Source organism: Quercus robur, chromosome 4 (genome assembly GCF_932294415.1).
Source record: "Quercus robur chromosome 4, dhQueRobu3.1, whole genome shotgun sequence".
Classification (NCBI taxonomy): domain Eukaryota; kingdom Viridiplantae; phylum Streptophyta; class Magnoliopsida; order Fagales; family Fagaceae; genus Quercus; species Quercus robur.
In genome coordinates this window covers 73,234,292-73,251,660 of record NC_065537.1, presented here as the reverse complement: position 1 = coordinate 73,251,660, position 17,369 = coordinate 73,234,292, and the positions used below count along the sequence as shown (strand labels likewise).

The 17,369-nt window shown below is 34.5% G+C and overlaps 1 protein-coding gene and 1 long non-coding RNA gene across 3 annotated transcripts in view; one reads left to right on the top strand and one right to left on the bottom strand.

Moving 5' to 3' along the window:
* Positions 1-872: 872 nt before the first annotated feature.
* LOC126723628 (putative disease resistance RPP13-like protein 1) overlaps positions 873-17,369 on the top strand; it is a 78,389-nt gene continuing 61,892 nt past the window's right edge. Inside the window, exons 1-18 of one of the 2 annotated variants that reach the window (XM_050427224.1) lie at positions 873-4,828; positions 4,898-5,062; positions 5,425-5,690; positions 5,797-5,908; positions 6,292-6,606; positions 6,723-7,259; positions 7,544-7,653; positions 8,151-8,461; positions 8,540-8,713; positions 8,790-8,872; positions 9,010-9,140; positions 9,326-9,538; positions 10,203-10,375; positions 11,015-11,369; positions 11,503-11,781; positions 11,962-12,191; positions 12,294-13,168; positions 13,392-13,739. In XM_050427224.1, the coding sequence (XP_050283181.1) occupies positions 1,233-4,828; positions 4,898-5,027 (3,726 nt within the window). In that variant the 5' untranslated portion in view covers positions 873-1,232 and the 3' untranslated portion in view covers positions 5,028-5,062; positions 5,425-5,690; positions 5,797-5,908; ... (12 more) ...; positions 12,294-13,168; positions 13,392-13,739. Of the gene's footprint in view, positions 4,829-4,897; positions 5,063-5,424; positions 5,691-5,796; positions 5,909-6,291; positions 6,607-6,722; positions 7,260-7,543; positions 7,654-8,150; positions 8,462-8,539; positions 8,873-9,009; positions 9,141-9,325; positions 9,539-10,202; positions 10,376-11,014; positions 11,370-11,502; positions 11,782-11,961; positions 12,192-12,293; positions 13,169-13,391; positions 13,740-17,369 lie in introns of both variants that reach the window. The other variant, XM_050427225.1, reaches the window with a different exon arrangement.
* The window catches only part of LOC126723634 (uncharacterized), a 71,490-nt gene continuing 57,923 nt past the window's right edge, over positions 3,803-17,369 (bottom strand). Inside the window, exon 2 of the long non-coding RNA XR_007654393.1 lies at positions 3,803-4,034. This is a non-coding gene — a long non-coding RNA (uncharacterized LOC126723634). The remainder of the gene's footprint in view (positions 4,035-17,369) is intronic.

The following is a 17,369-nucleotide window of genomic DNA, read 5'->3' as shown; positions in this document are numbered from 1 at the left end:
GGTACTAGTTGATTGTAAATAATTAATGTGTATACCATTTCTCTCTTCTTTCTTTTTTTTTTTTTTTTTTTTTTTTTTTTTTTTTTTTTTACCTTCACCTTTATCTCTCAATGACACAATTTTTATTATGCACTAATTATATTAGATCTTGATCATGTCAATAATTTATAAAAAAAATATTATAAACAATGTTGTGTTATTAAAATTATATCTTAAATTTTATTGGCTGATTATTTTCACTGGGGGAGTTTTTTATTTTATTTTTATTTTTCAGGGATGGGCCGATGGGGTGTTCATAAAATTCTCAATAGTAATATAGGTTAAAACCCATAGAACATTTATACCGCTACGCCACTACAATAAGATTTGCATAACGTTTTTTCATACCAATTTTGTACATAAATCTTAATATCATAACAAATAGATCCTTTTTGTCTATTCTCTTACTATTTAAAAATTTTTTTGCCCATAAATTGTTAAAAAGAAAAAATGAAAAAAATGACTCAATCAAGTTAATAACGACTATTATTCTTCTCAGTAAAAAAAAAAAAAAAAAAAAAAAAAAAATTAACGATTATTATAATGGTTTTCAATATTGGCATAAGTAAGAAGAATACATATACATATACCTTTTAATTTGATTGAAGATGGTACATACTTATTTAAAAAAACGAAGATGGTACATAAGTGATTTGTCATAGAAATTCTATCATAAGCGTATCGCATTGTCTATATAAATATATATCTTTGGGATTTAGTCACTTGAAATCTCAAATTGTTTCATCTCAAATTGTTTTAATAATAAAGTGTACTGAAAATGTTAAAATGCGTTTGTGTCTAAAAAGAAAGAGGTAATAGAAGATAAAACAAATCTCAAAGTGTCGTTACAAGCATGTGAAAAGATTCTCAAAATTGAAAATAATTTTCATAGAAATTGGCAAGGACTTTCTTCCAACGAATACGATTACTTCTCATTATATTATTCACTCTGTGCCAATCATATTGGACATGTCTCCACCTCCCATCATAGTTTATTGATCATTCACGTGTGTTAGGTCAAGTCAAGCAGGCGGCTAGGTTGTCCATGTGCAACCCATGAACTCAGAAAAAGGATCCCTATCTAACTAAATCTGCCAAGAAGTTTAGACTTTCACATCACAAACTGTTTTCTGCCTTATTGCACTTACTTCTCTTTACTTCTTTTCAACCTTGTTCAACCAAGAACAGAGACTATGGCTGGGGCCTTGGTGGGTGGAGCTGTTCTCTCAGCATTTCTTCAGGTGGCGTTTGACCGAGCGGCTTCTCGCGAGGTCCTAGACTATCTCAACGGAAGGAAACTGATTGATCGTTTGGTGCAAAAGCTGAAGTTAGAGCTGATGTCTGCTGGTGCTGTGCTCAATGATGCCGAGGAGAAGCAAATTACAGACCCTGCTGTGAAAAAGTGGCTGGATGAGCTCAAAGATGCTGTTTATGTTGCGGATGACCTCCTCGATGAGATTGCCTACGAAGCTATGCGATGCAAGTTAGAAGCTGAATCCACTAGTACTAGTAAGGTAATGGGTTTTCTCTCTACTACTTTTGTTAATTCATTTGACAAAAGGATACAGTCTGAACTAGAAAACATTCTAGAACAATTAGAATCTATTACAAAACAAAAGGATGTCCTCCGTTTAGAAAAGGTTGCTGCTGCTGCTGAAGTACCATCACGACCATTGACAACTTCTTGCCCTGAAGAATATGGTGTGTTTGGTAGAGACAAGGATATGGAGGCGATATTTGATATGTTCCAATCACATGATGCGAGTGTTAATGGTATATGTGTTGTTCCCATAGTAGGTATGGGTGGGGTTGGTAAAACAACTCTTGCTCGACTTATATACAATGACAAAAGAGTCGAGGAGAGTTTTGACATCAAAGCTTGGGTTTGTGTATCAGAAAATTATGATTATTTTAGGATAGCAAAAACTATTTTTGAAGAGGTCACTTCATCTGCTTGTGACATTCAAACCATGAATTTGCTGCAAAATAAAATCAGAGAGAAATTCAAGGAGAAGAAAGTTTTCCTAGTTTTAGACGATGTTTGGAATGAGAACTATGATGATTGGGTTGAGTTACTTAAAGTTTTCAAATGTGGGGCACAGGAGATTAAGATTATTGTTACGACACGCAGTACAATAGTTGCATCAAAAGTAGGCACATTATCTTATATTCTAAATAAATTGTCAATCGAAGAATGTTGGTCGATATTTGAAAAACATGCATTTAAAAATGGAAGCTCCGGTGAATTTCCTGTCCTTGAGGAAATTGGTAGAAAAATTGTCCAAAAGTGTAGAGGTTTGCCTTTAGCTGCAAAAGCACTTGGGGGTTTGCTACGGTTTGAAGAAAATCCAAGAGAGTGGGCAAAGATTTTGAAGAGTGATATATGGAATTTACCGAAAGGAAACATTAATATCCTTCCAGCTCTAAGATTGAGCTACCACTATCTCCCACCACATTTGAAACGTTGCTTTGCTTATTGCTCAATCCTTCCAAAGGATTATGAATTTAAAAAGGAAGAATTGGTCCTATTGTGGATGGCAGAAGATTTATTACAGCAATATGAAGGAAATGGAATGATGGAAGAAACCGGTGAACAATACTTTGATGATTTGGTATCTAGATCATTTTTTCAACGATCAGGTAGCAACCAATCATGTTTCATAATGCATGACCTAGTCAATGACTTGGCAATATTTATAAGCGGAGAGTTTTGTTTCAAGCTGGAGGACAATGAGTCTCGTGTAATCACAAGAAAGACTCGCCATTTGTCATATGTTAGAACTAACTATGATGCCTCCAAGAAATTTAAGGTGTCTTACAAGGCCAAGGATTTGCGAACCTTTCTTGGATTAGATTTGTCATTGGATCGATGGTATCACAATAGGATGTCAACAATGATGCTTAATGATTTGTTGTTGACATTTAAGTGCTTACGAGTGCTATCATTTTCTACCTATAGAAACATGAGGGAGTTGCCTAATTCTGTTGGCAATTTGAAACATCTACGCAATTTAAATCTTAGTTACACTTCAATTGAAAGGTTACCAAATTCTCTATGTACTTTGTATAATTTGCAAACCTTGTTATTGTTCAAATGTGAGTCCCTTATCAAGCTGCCTAGCAAGATGTGGAGATTAGTCAACTTGCGCCACTTGGATTTAGTTGGTACAAAATTGAAAGAGATGCCACTGCATATGGGTAAATTGGGAAATCTTGTGAAATTAACTACTTTTGTTGTGGGCAAACATTCTGGGTCTAGTATTAAGGAGTTAGGGGAGCTCCATCATCTTTCTGGAGCATTGTCCATTTTAAACTTGCAAAATGTTCATCATGCTAGAGATGCAAGGGAGGTTAATTTAAAGGATAAGCAGTACTTATCTGAGTTGGTGTTTCAATGTGGCTTTGACAATGAAAATTCAGAAAAGGAAAGACATGTTCTGGAGCAATTGTGTCCTCATTCGAAATTGGAGTCTCTCACTATTGAAGATTACGGGGGTACAAAATTTCCAAATTGGTTAGAAGATTGTTCTTTCTCCAATATGGTGTCTATACGCCTTGCCAATTGTAAGTATTGCTCATCCTTGCCTTCACTTGGGCACCTACCTGTCCTCAAGAAACTCTATATTCAAGGTTTTCATTTTGTATTGCGTGTGGATCGTGAGTTCTATGGGGATGGTTCTTCTACAATTAAGCCTTTTAAATCCCTTGAAGTATTAAGCTTTGAAGACATGCCAGAGTGGCAGGAATGGTTTTTATTTGAAGATGAACATGAAGATGGGGTTGAAGTTTTCTCTACTCTCAAAGAGCTTTGCATAATTGAATGTCCCAAGCTAAGCGGTGGTCTACCCAGTCAGCTTCCCTCTTTAATCAAACTTCGAATTGCAGGATGTCAGCAACTTGTTGCTTCAGTTCCTAGAGCTCCAACTCTCAATAGATTGCAATTAAGTGATTGTGATAAGGTAGTGTTGAAGGAATTACCACCCAAGTTGGATTACCTCTTTATTAGCGGAGGTCGCATCTTCTTGCAGTCGTTTGTGGAGCTTATGACGTGTCTCGCTGTCCCAGGAAGTGGAGTACCCACTACATTAAAATCACTTGAAATCATAGGAACATTTCAGATCACAACGGGCCATTACTATCCTTCTCTTGAAAGTTTGAGTATATGGGATGACTCTGACTCACTCTGGTCTTTTCCCTTAGAGTCGTACCCAAAACTCAAATCTCTCAGTGTATGGGAAAGTAAAAACCTTGAATCTCTTTTCGTATCAGAGGAATCTTACCGTGATCTTAGTTCTCTCACTCATTTGAATATTTCCTCGTGCCCTAATTTTGTATCAATTTTTAGTGGAGGTATCTGCGCCCCTAATTTGACATGGATTTCGATCGACAATTGCAACAAGTTAAAGTCATTGCCTGAAAATATGCGCACCCTATTCCCATCCCTTGAGCATTTGGGAGTCCGTCAGTGTCCAAAACTGGAATCATTTCCTGAGGGAGGTTTGCCCTTAAATTTAGTATCACTTGGCGTCTCTTACTGCGACAAACTATTTTCCCGGGGATTGCAAGATCTACACTCCCTCAGAGAGATCAGTATCATCGGCGATAATGGCAAAGACGTGGAGTCCTTTCTGGAGGAAGCGTTGCTGCCTCCCACTCTCACAGATATCGATATTTCATCTTTTCCAAAGCTGAAATCACTCAAGGGTTTTCAACATCTCACCTCTCTTAAAAACTTGAATATTTCTTGGTGCAATAACCTCCAGTACTTACCAGCAGAGGGCTTTCCCACCTCTCTTGAAAGCTTGGATATTCTTGGCTGCCCTAAGCTCCAGTACTTGCCAGAAGAGGGCTTTCCCACCACTCTTTCTTCTCTAATTATTTACAGCTGCCCTCTTTTAGAACAACGGTGTGAGAGAGAGAAAGGGGAAGAATGGCCAAAAATTGCGCACATCCCCAACATGGTGATTCACGGTGAATTGATCGAATGAGCTATGAGTCAACATGCGCTTCAGCCCCAGATCAGGTAATTTGTTCTGTAATTAATATAATATTAACTTCCGTCTTCTACTTATTTCTCAATTTTTTTATTTTATTTTTATGCACCCTTGATTTGGACAGCGTGAACATTAATTGATAATCTCTTACAATAAATTTCTTAAATTACTTTAGTATTTGGACTCTTAACTATACTTTAAGAGTCCTATCCTATGTTGGAGTTCTTTTTTTCATAATTTTTAAATTGCAACAAAAAACTCTAGGTCTCTGGAAATTTTAGGAGAGCAAAAATGGAAGTTTCAAATGGCTACATGATTTTTATAAATTATTTGATTTTCAGTGCGGGGATGTCTATGTATATACTTAGTTCTTTGCCTATTCTTTTTGCAGTGTCACTAACAGACCCTCCATGCTCCAAGCATCACTTTTGTGCTATCTGGCTGCCGATCCTTTTGCGTTGTACAAACTACTAAATTCTTAATCTGTTTTCAAGTCACCTGTAGAAAGCTCATCCTTCTGTCTTCATCAACATCCAAACATATCCTTACTCTTATTCTTTCTGGAGCTGCACTTGCTTCATTTTCCGTTCACTACATTTCACCTTTGGACATTTGAAGTGTGAGACACAGACTTTGAAAGAGTAATTATATTAGATGGTAAGTTTTTCCAGCATATATATGTCTTTGATGATTAATAAATTTGTTTTACAAGTACAGAGTACCTTTTGTGATATTGGCAATTGACTTGGGCACAAAATTGCAGGTTTTTTAATCTCAGGTAGACACTGGGATAGTTTGAAGCTAGTGCTGCTTTAATAGCTATAAACAGTTGCTGAATTCCTTATGCATGAGAATCTTTTGATTGAATGATGCTGGTCAGTAATTCTTATTGCTTTCTCTTATTTCTTTAATTTTTGGAGAAGAAAGGATGTGATGTGACTTAAAAGGGAGGAAAAAAAATGTTTTAAGAAATAACATCCTCAAAAATCAGTGTAAAGTTTTTATTTTTTCTTTTATGTGGAAATGCTTCATGCTTGCGCGACTAGAATAAGAAAAAGAACTCTGTGGCATAAAACTTTTCTCTAAATCTGAAAGTTTTCAAATATCTTATTTTAATAATGCTTTTAATGTTCTGTCAGCCCAAAATCTTAACTCATTTATTACAGCATTGCTTTACAATTCATTTGGTCACTGATTTTAAGTTTTTGCTTTTGACTTCCCCACAAATTGAAATGATGTAATTGATTTGTTTTTGCAGAATAAACCGTAACTGAGCAACTTAGGAAGAGGCATTAATATTGTTCGGGCACTTGAGAAGGGCTTTATTTTCTCATACATGAGTCACAGAAAATAAATTATCAGGGTATAAGGCCAAGCTCAGTTCAAGCCTCCTTATCTATATGAAAAAGAAGAAATGATGCCAAAATAAGGGAAAAATCTTGCAAGACTCGCATCCCCTACATAAGAATCAATTATAAAGTTTTGGTGGATGCTAAAACTCTTAAAGAGACCCAATCCCCTGTTTTGCTCCACACAAGAGATAGCTAGCAACATGACTCAATTTTATTACCAGGTACTTCCTTACAACCAGCTTAGTATCTTTTTTTTTTTTTTTTTGAAAAGCAACCAGCTTAGTATCAACTTAGCAACATGACTCAGTTTTAATGATTTTTAAAACTTATAAAACAGATAGAGATGTTTCATGCTACATCCAGAATTTGTGAAGAGAAGGAATTCTTGTGCAGATTAACTTTAATTTGCCAACAAGTTCCACATAAATCCAGCATCTATTTGGCGCGATATCAGAGCCTATTGGTCACTAAAAAAAATCTTCTTATCTTGAGGATTTATGTTTACTTGAATCCAACTGGAGGGACCTACGGCATTATTCAGCTTCTTCATTTTAAGTCCAAACTCATGGTGGTACAAGAAGAAAGTGGAAGATTGAGGGAATGAAATCTCTGGTAGTTCAATTTTTATTATTATTTTTCCTTAAGCTTCTGCATTTGACGACTAACAGATTGATTCTTTTAACAATTTACACTATAAGAAGTTCAAAATGTGATTGTAACATTTGTCTTGAGAAATATGGCAGGCTATTTGATCATATTTGACAAGCGGCAGGTGGAACCTAGTGCAGACTTGTAGCTTCCATTATCTCAATTTTTAGATTAAAAATAACTTCTTTGTCTTAGTGAGAGAAGTTCTTTTGATTGAGCAATTCAGGTCAGCTTCATACTGTGCTTCCATTCTTACCATTTACCTTTGCTCTTCTCAAAAGAGGAAAGCAGAAATTACTTAGAATATGAATAAGAAATGGAATAAAAACTGTAAAAAATGGTATTGAAATTATTAGAAGTAATCAGCTTTGAATGCTCATCCATATAATCATCTAAATGCCGCAGAGTACTTTTCCAGCATATATATGTCTTTGATGATTAATAAATTTGTTTTCCAAGTACAGAGTACGTTTTGTGATATTGGCAATTGACTTGGGCACAACATGGCAGGTTTTTAATCTCAGGTGGACATTGGAGTAGTTTGAAGCTAGTGTTGCTTTAATACCTTCAACTGTTGCTGAATTTTTTAAGCATGAGAATCTTTTGATTGAATGATGCTGGTGAGTATTCCCTATTTCTTCCTCTTATTTCTTTCAATTTTTGGGGAGGAAAAAATGTGATTTACAACAGAGGAAACTAAAAAGGATTAAGAAATGACATGTTCAAAAATCAGTGCAAGTTTTTTTTTCTTTGATGTGGAAATGCTCAATTCTTGTGTGACTAAAATAAGAAATAGAACTCTGTGTAGTATGAATTTTTTCTCTAAGGCTGAAAAGTTTTAAATAGTATTTGAATATTTCTTTTCATGTTCCTTCAGCCCAAAATCTTAAATCTTTTATTACTGCATTGCTTTTCAATTCATATAGTCACAACTAGGATATCCCTGATCTTAAAACTTTTGCTTTTGTCTTCCTCACTAATTGAAAATGATGATGTTCGATTTCTGCACACTCAAATCAATAACTGCATGCAAGTGTTGATATCCTTGTCTCTTTAAATTTTATTAGAGAACAACAAAACCCTGGTAATTGTTTAATTTATTGATTTGTTTTTGCAGAATAAACTTTAACTGAGCAACCCAAGAAAAGGCATTCATAACATTCGGTTACTTCAATAGGGCTTTAGAATACATGAGTCATAGTGAATGAATTATCAGGGTACAAGGCCAAGCTCAATTCAAGCCTCCTGATCTGTATGACAAAGAAGAAATGATGCCAAAATAAGGGGAAAATCTTGCCAGAAGACTTGCATCACCTGCATAAGAATCAATTATAAAGTTTTGGTTGGTGCTAAAACTCTTGAAGAGGCCCGATACCTTGTTTCATTCCACATGAGATAGCTAGCAACATGACTCAATTTTATTGTCAGGTACTTCTTTACAACCAGCTTAGTATCAAGTTAATTTACTGCTTCTTTTTTAAATGTTTTTTAAAACTGATAAAATAGATATGAGAGGTTTCAAGCAACATCCAAAAATTGCTGAAGGGAAGGAATTCTTTTGCAGATTCACTTTAATTTGTCAACAAGTGCAACACGAGCTCAGCATCTATTTGGCATGATATCGGTGGCTACTTGTCCTCTTACATCAGCCACACTCCTAAATTTCTAATATGCTTCCAGGTCTCTAGTAAAAATATTCTTATCTTGAGGATTTATGGTTACTTGACTCCTTTGCTCGCATTTCAACTACCTGCAGCATTATTCAGCTCCTTCATTTTGAGTCCAAACTCCTGGTGGTACAACAAGAAAGTGGGAGATTGAGGGATTGACAAGTCTCTGGTAGTTCAATTTTTTTTTTTATAATTATTTTTCCTTAATCTTATGTATTCGATGACTAACAAATTGATTCTTTTAACTATTTAAACTATTAGAAGTTCAAAATGTGATTGTAACATTTGTCTTGAGAAATATGGCAGGATATTTGACCATATTTGAGAAGCAGCACGTGGAACCTAGTGCAGACTTGTAGCTTCCATTGTCACATTTTTTAGGTTAAAAATCACTTCTCAGTCTTAGTGAGAGAAGTTCTTTTGATTGAACAATACAGGTCAGCTTCACACTGTGCTTCCATTCTTACCATTTACCTTTACTCTTCTCAAAAGAGGAAAGCAGAAATTACTTATACTACAAATAAGAAATGGAATAAAAATAGTATAAAATTGTATTGAACTTATTAGAAGTAATCAGCTTTGTAATGCTCATCCATATAATTATCTAAATGCCACATTCCAGATGTAACAGACATGTCACATGTGGGTGGAATGGCCTTTGTAATGACATTCCCTGTTGGAGTTTTTAATCATGAAGAAATCAACTAATTGAGTCTTTTCCGCTGGAGGTCCCTGCTTGGAATTCTTGTTTTGTTGTCTTTAATGAAAACTATGTGGGCCTGGAAGTCTTGGAAGACAAAAAAACCATGCTGGATGGATCATGCAATTGTAGGTGGTAAGCTCATCTTGTTATCAACTTCCATCTACTTATTGCTAACTTTTGTATTTATTGACATGCATCATCAAGGCTAGTGTTAGAGTTTTGTTTGTTATATCAAAAATTCCTTTTCTAAGAAATAGGTTTTATGGTACGTTTGATCTGGGTAGTAGTGTGAATATAACTATGATTATAGAACGTTTGTTAAGTCTAAAATTCCTGTTCAGGAGAATATTTTTTATTCATAACATTTTGTAACTCTGTTAAAATTAGCTCCATCAAATCTTTTTTCCCAACCTATTTTGTTTCATCTCAAATGCGTATGTGAAGCTTGAAAAATATGATAATACAACCACTAAAAATGTTTGGACTGCATCTAGGAAAAATTCACTTTCTTGATAAAGGGAAAAGAAAGGCCAACAAAGAGATACCTAACTCTGCATCTAGCAATCAATCTGTTTGATGCGCTGATAAAATGTTGAAAATGGGGGAAAAGTCTTCAAATTATTTACAATGTTTAAAAAATATATAAAATCAGAGTGGATATTTTTCTTGAAATTGTGTATTTGTAAAAAAGATTTAAAAGAATGATATGATGACATAATTCTAAAGAACTAGTTGATTTTCAATTAGGGGATCTCAATGTATAAACTCAGTAACTTCTTTGCTTATTGTTTTGCAGAGTCACTAACATGTGCTCCACACGCCCAGCTCATCTTTCTTTCTTTATCAAAATTCAAGCATTCCCTTACTCTTATTCTTTCTGGGGCTTCTCTTGCGTCATTATCCATTCTCCCATTTTCAAATTTGGACTTTCAAAGTGTGACAGACAGACTTTGACAGAATTAAACCTTGGTAACAGATTTTTTGTGCATGTCTTTGATGACTAACAAATTTGTTTTACAAGTACAGAATTTTTTATTGATGCTGGTCAGCATTCCCGATTGCTTCCTGTTATTTCTTTTAGTTTTTGGAGAGGAAAGTATGTAACTTACAAGGGTGGAAATTGAAAGCATAACATGTTCAAAAATCAGAAAAAAAAAATTGTTTTTTTCTTCTTTTTTCTTAGATGTGGAAGTGTGATTTCTTGTTTGACTAAAACCTCTCTCTCTCTCTCTCTCCCCCATCCCCTGGGTAATGTGTTTTGTTTTAAAATGACAAATAGAAATCTGTGTTGCTGAATGTTTGCTGAAACATTTCAAATCTTATTTAAATATCACTCTTCATGTTCCTTCAGCTTAACATCGTAACTAGTTTAGTACTGCATTGCTTTTTAATTCATTTGGTCATCTGATGTATCCCTTATTTTGATTTTTTTTTTCTTTTGTCTTCCCTGGCTCTAATTGTAAAAAATGCAGAATGGTATAATTGATGTTCGATTTCTGTACATGTAATAGATAATTATGTGCAAATGTTGATTTTCTTATCTCCTAAATCTTTTTTTAGTGAACAATAAAATTTTGGTGACTGTTTATTTATTTATCTTTATTGCAGAATAACCAACTGTGCAACCATGAAAATTTGAGATAGTTCAGTGACAGGAGAAGGCCAAGATCAATTCAACATGAGTAATAGAAAAGAGATTATCAGGATATAAAGGCCAAGTTTGATTCAAGCCAATTGATAGGCCAAGTGCCTCCCTTTCTTATCTATGATCTATGGAAGGCTTAAAAAAAAAAAGGAAAATGATGCCAAAAGAAGGGAAAATTGATGCAAGATAGCTCACAATGCCTGCAAAAGAATCGATAATGAAGTTTTGGAGTGTGCTAAAAACTTAGAGACATGACCCAACCCCCTGTCTCAGTCCACACAGGAGAGAGCTAGATGCACTACTCAATTTCATAGTCAGGTACTTTTTTACTACCAGCTTGGTATAACTTTGTTTACTGCTTCTTTTCTAAGTGATTTCAAAACTGATAAAACAGATATGAGACGTTTCATTCTACATTGAGAAATTGTTAAGGGAAGGAATTCTTGTGCAGATTTACTTTGATTTGTCAAGTAGTGCAACACAAGCCCGACATCTATTTGGTGTAATATCAGTGCCTATTGGTCCTCTTGCATCAGTTAAACTCCACAATTTCTGCTACGTTTCCTGGTCACTGAATGTATCTTTTCATCTTGAGGATTTTTCGTTATGTGACTCCGTTGCCAACATTCCTACTGGAGGGACCTGCAGCATTATTCAACTCCTTCATTTCAAGTCCAAACTCTCGGTGGAACAAAAAGACACGAATGATTGGTGGATTGGCAAGTCTCTGGTAGTTCAATTTTTTTTTTCCCTTACACTTTTCTCTGGTACTGAATTATTCTGTATTGTTATTAGATTATCTTAAAGGATAATCTGTGCACTTAAATCAATAATTTCATGTAATTGTTGATATCCTTGTCTCTTTAAATTTTATTAGAAAACAATAAAATTCTGGTGATTGTTTTTGCAGAATAAACTTTAACTGAGCAACCCAGGAAGAGACATTAATGTTGTTTGGTTACTTGAGAAGGGCTTTAGTTTCTCAGACAAGAATCATAGAAAATAAATTATCTGGGTATAAGTCCAAGCTCAATTCAAGCCTCATGAGCTTCATGAAAAAGAAGAAACGATGCCAAAATAAGGGGAAAATCTTGCAAGAAGACTCACATCCCCTGCAAAAGAATCAATTATAAAGTTTTGGTGAGTGCTAAAACTCTTGATGGGACCCAATCCCCTGTTTTGCTCCACACAAGAGATAGCTTACTGTTCTTTTCTAAATGATTTTTAAAACTGATAAAACAGATGTGAGAGGTTTCAAGCTACATCCGGAAATTGTAAAGGGATGGATTCTTGTGCAGATTAACTTCAATTTTTCATCAAGTGCCTATTTGTCCTCTTACATCAGACTCTCCTTTGCCACATTCCAACCAAAGGGACCTGCAGCATTATTCAGTTCCTTCATTTTGAGTCCAAACTCCTGGTGCTACAACAAGAAGGAGGAAGATTGAGGGAATAAAAAATCTCTGGTAGTTCAATTATTATTATTATTTTTCCTTAAGCTTATGTATTTGATGCCTAACAGATTGATTGTTTTAACAGTTTACACTACAGGAAGTTCAAAATGTGATTGTACATTTATCTTGAGAAATATGGCAGGCTAATTAATCATATTTGACAAGCGGCAATAGGAACCTAGTGCAGACTTTTAGCTTCCATCATCACATTTTTTAGATTAAAAACCAGTCTTAGTGATAGAGTTCTTCTGATTGAAAAATGCAAGTCAGCTACACACTGTTCTTCCATTCTTATTGCTTACCTTTGCTCTTTCCAAACGAGGAAAGCAGAAATTACTATACTACAAATAAGAAATGGAATAAAAAAAAAAATGTTCACATGGACGGTAACAAATGGTATTGAAACCATTAGAAGTGATCAGTGTTGAATGCTCATCCATCTAATTATCTAAATGCCACATTCCAAATGTAACAGACACATCACATGTGGGTGGAATGTCCTTTTTTTTGACATCTGTTGGAGTATTTAATCGTGAAGAAATCAACTAATGGAGTCTTTTCTGCTGGAGGTCCCTGCTAGAAATCAACTAATGAAAACCATGTTTGCCTGCAAGTCTTGGAACACAAAAAATCCATGCCGGATGGGTCATGCAATTAAAGGGGGTAAGCTCATCTTGTTCCAACGAGTTGTCATTATTTTCAGATTAGAGTTGCATTTATGGACACATCCTTTGTTGCTAAAAATTTCTTCATCACTTTTACCAACTATTTCTGGAATCTTTTGGTGCTTCATACTGACAAGTTGTATGCCTTTGTTTGCCTTATTTATTTATTTAAGTCCATTTATGTTATTTGCATCCATGACCTTGCTTGATATGACCAACAGCCATCATGCATTCTGCTATTGAAACATATGGTGCTATTCTACCTTAATGGCAAGGACATTTTGTATATTCCATATGCACCTGTTTAAATGAAGTATACATTATCAGGTCAACAACTACCTCTCTCTGAGCTTTGTGAATTGATGGTGGACAGAAAAAAGTCAGTCCTCTCCAGAATTTTGGTTTTTTCTTCTTTTCCACACTCTAGTTAGTTCAAAAGGCTCAGCACATCACTGTACTTGTCGTCATTGCTGTCCTCACTGTTGTTCCTATCAATAATTCTAAATTTTCCTATGCTGAGATTGTGATGCGAGAGGCATAGAGGGGGGAACTTTCCCAAGATGGCTCAGGTGCTTGTTCCATGATAGATCAAGGCCATTCTTGAGGCTCTGTTGTGTCACTACCAGCAATTACCAGTATGTGTTTTCAAACCAAAAGGTGCTCAGTGGTTGTCAGCTTTTTTCAATTGAGTTGTGTTTCCTACATAAAATTTGGACCTCCAATCTTGAATGATGTTTAAATCTTAACTATTCTGCAGGTTTTCAAACACAATATGTGCAACATGTTGAGGCTTCCCACAATAACATACCTGACAATTGCTTGACATCATCCTATTGATGAATACAATATTTCTAGGCTTGGTTTTAAGATCTAAGGTGGCAGCTACCAACCAAATTTGTCCCTCTACAATCAAAGCTTCCAAAGAGCTAAATTTGCATCCAACAAGCAGCAATGATATCTTTCCTGCCAGCCTGTTCTTTCTAATTTCATATGAAGTTTGGACTTCCATGTGTATTTCGGTACAATGAAGAGCAATGGTGAGAATTGTGTAGCTCCAGTTTTTAGATTCTAGATTTGATTGGAAATATATCGCATAGGAAATTTCTATAATATCAATTGTGATTGTTACATATGAAGAACTTGATCATTTTCTAAATGAGTTTGCTCAGATGTAATCTGAAATATTCTTGAATTTGTATTTTGTTGGTACTTTTCCAATGCTATTGAGATTTCATTAGGAATCTAGGAAACAGAGATGTACACTTGACTCAACTGAGCCTAATTAACATTTTGGCAATGGAATTTTATAAATTGAAAACAAGAATGCAAGACAACGGATTTTCTTGGCAACACTGTTACTACTTTTATTAGATACTAAAAGCTTCTACCGCACCCCAAAAAGAGTGTAATTCCACTAGTCTTTGTAATCTGGACTAAACTTTCCAGGTACAAAAATTATAAGCGCACTCAACAAAATAAATAGTGGACACTTTCCCCCCGTTCAGAAGAAAAACAATTATTGCCTCTTCCAATCTACTGAAGACTTACAATTGAACATGCCACAAGTCAATTAGAACATTCATATAGATGCTTCCCATTTAAAAAAGGGTAAAATGCAAAACAAATTCTCCAAATTTTTTCAGATTTCATTTCAATCCTCTAACTTTTTTTTTGTTCATTTCGGTCTTCTAACTTTCAAGTTTATTCAATTATGACTTTTCCATCAACTTTTGTTACATGTTGTGGTTAATTTATCAATTTTATAAATTTTTCTTCAAATTTTTTTAATTAAAAAAATTCAATTAATGATTGAAATTTTTTTAACAAAAGTTAACAAAAAGGTCTTAGAGGACTGAAATGAATGAAAGCAAAGTTAGAGGACTGAAATGAAATTTGAAGAAAGTTAGAGGGTCAGTTTTACATTTTAACCTAAAAGCCTAAATTGATAAGACCCCATACAGGTGAACATCCCCTTCTAAAAACAAACCAAAAATCTAATTAATCATAAGTTTTTTTAATCATCGTATCCGTATAAACCCATTGGTGTCAGCGCTAACCATCTTCCATACCACCTTAATGCCCCCATTTTAGTTTTAGCATTCGGTCACAAGCCTGCACGACCAAGCTCGGCAATCTCAATACCTCTAATTCTACAATATAACTAGTAAACTAGTTTGATATTTAGCCAAGGTGGGAGTGGCATGTTTGGTTTTTTAAATACACCTAGCTAGTGGTTTTAATTTTTTTTTTTTTAAAGTATAAGAACCTATTTTTTCTATTTTCTACACAATCACTTGATAAAAACACTTACGTCAAATTATCTATTATACACCCTACTTTCTTTAAATAATCATTTTTTTTAATTATATCTCCAACCCACATCAAAACTCTCTCTCTCTCTCTCTCTCTCTCTCAAAAAGTAAAAGCATCTTCCTCTAAACTCTTCACTGTTTCTTCCTTTTTACTGGTTTTCGGTGCCTTTTCTTCCTCTTCTCTAGTTGCAATACTAGATAGAAAAAAGTAGTTATAAATTTGAAATTTTATCGTATTTTTTTTTTTTTTTTTAAAAGTGCACCCAAATAGGATTGGTGACTTGATAGGTCTTAATAGCAGCAATATTTATTCCCTTTTTTTTTTTTTTTTTTTTTTGGTATTCTAAAGCTGCTTTTCCTTGCTAAAATTTTTGTTTTCACTATCATTTTGAAGTTTCAAAAGTAATAGGCAACATATAGCCCGTGAAAAATGTGCCTGAATAGACCGGTTTTTTTTGTAGTGCAAGGCTGAAGTCATGCTATTGCCATAGACTTGCTGCTATGAATGAAAGTCTAAAGAGGTTTTAGGAATTGATTGGAGGTTCCAGTCATGAAAATGGGTGCAGCATTCACAGACCATTCAAAGGTTCTAAAGCTGTAGAAGCTTTCTACCATTAGTTTATCTATTGATTAGATAAGCTAAGTAGGAAAGCAATAAATATTGATAATTTTCATATGGCTAATAAAAATCAACGTTTTAAAAGCGTTGTATCTTTAACCTATATATATATGCAGAGAGAGAGAGAGAGAGAGAGAGAGAGAGAGAGAGAGAGAGAGAGAGAGAGAGAGAGAGAGAGAGAGAGAGAGAGAGAGAGAGAGAGAGAGAGAGAGAGAGAGAGAGAGAGAGAGAGAGAGATTCTAGTGTAACTTTAAGGGCGTGTTTGGATTTATAGGGGAAGTGGGGGGGGGGGGAGGGGGGAGGGGAGAGTAGAGTAGAGTTGGCTGAAAATAGACTAACTTTGAGCCAATTCTACTTTGTTCTCCTCTACTTCCCCTCCCTCCCCCTCAATCCAAATAGACTATAAGCAATGTTACACTACCTAATAACTTTTATATGATCAATATTTTAAAAATCTCACTGTAACACCCCAAAATCATAAGCAATAAAAGTCTATTTAATCTGAATAATCTATAAAAAAAAATATTAAATAAAAGAAACCAGCAACCTAAAATCTCTTCACAAATGTCAAAGCTCTAATCCACCAAAGACAAAACATCCTGAAAATAATTCTCCAGTATAATGTTTAATGCCATAAAAATTATGATAAAATCCTTAGTTCCACAAAATAATTCGTAACCATTGTCTTCCAAGAGTCTCTACTCTAATAATTCCTCTAATCCACCAAAGACAAAACATCCTCAAAATAATTCTTCAGTACAATATTTAATGCCATAAAAATTATGATAAAATCCTTAGTTCTACAAAACAATTCGTAACTATTGTCTTCCAAGAGTCTTTACTCCAATAATTTCTCTAATATATCTATAAGAGGGAAACAAAGGGGGATGAAATAACTCAATAAATGGAATTCACTAACATTGGGGTGTGGGAACAAACCTTTTAAATAAATAATTCTTACAATAAATTCATAACTTATAACTCATCAATATTTTATCATCAAATATTTTACATAAAAAAATATCTTTACATTGTGAGCCATCATATTATATATATATATATATATATATATATCGATACCATCATATAAACAAATTCCTAGGCTTTTCTCGTGGTCAACGTTTATACCCCGTTAATAGAGTTGTGTTGTCCCCTTTTTGGGACTGGAACCTACTTTACATCCCTTTTCTTAAGGATGACTCATTTGGAATCTAAAGGTGCACTCCCTTGCTAAGGAGCTTCATTTTTAGATTCTCAACAGTATACTC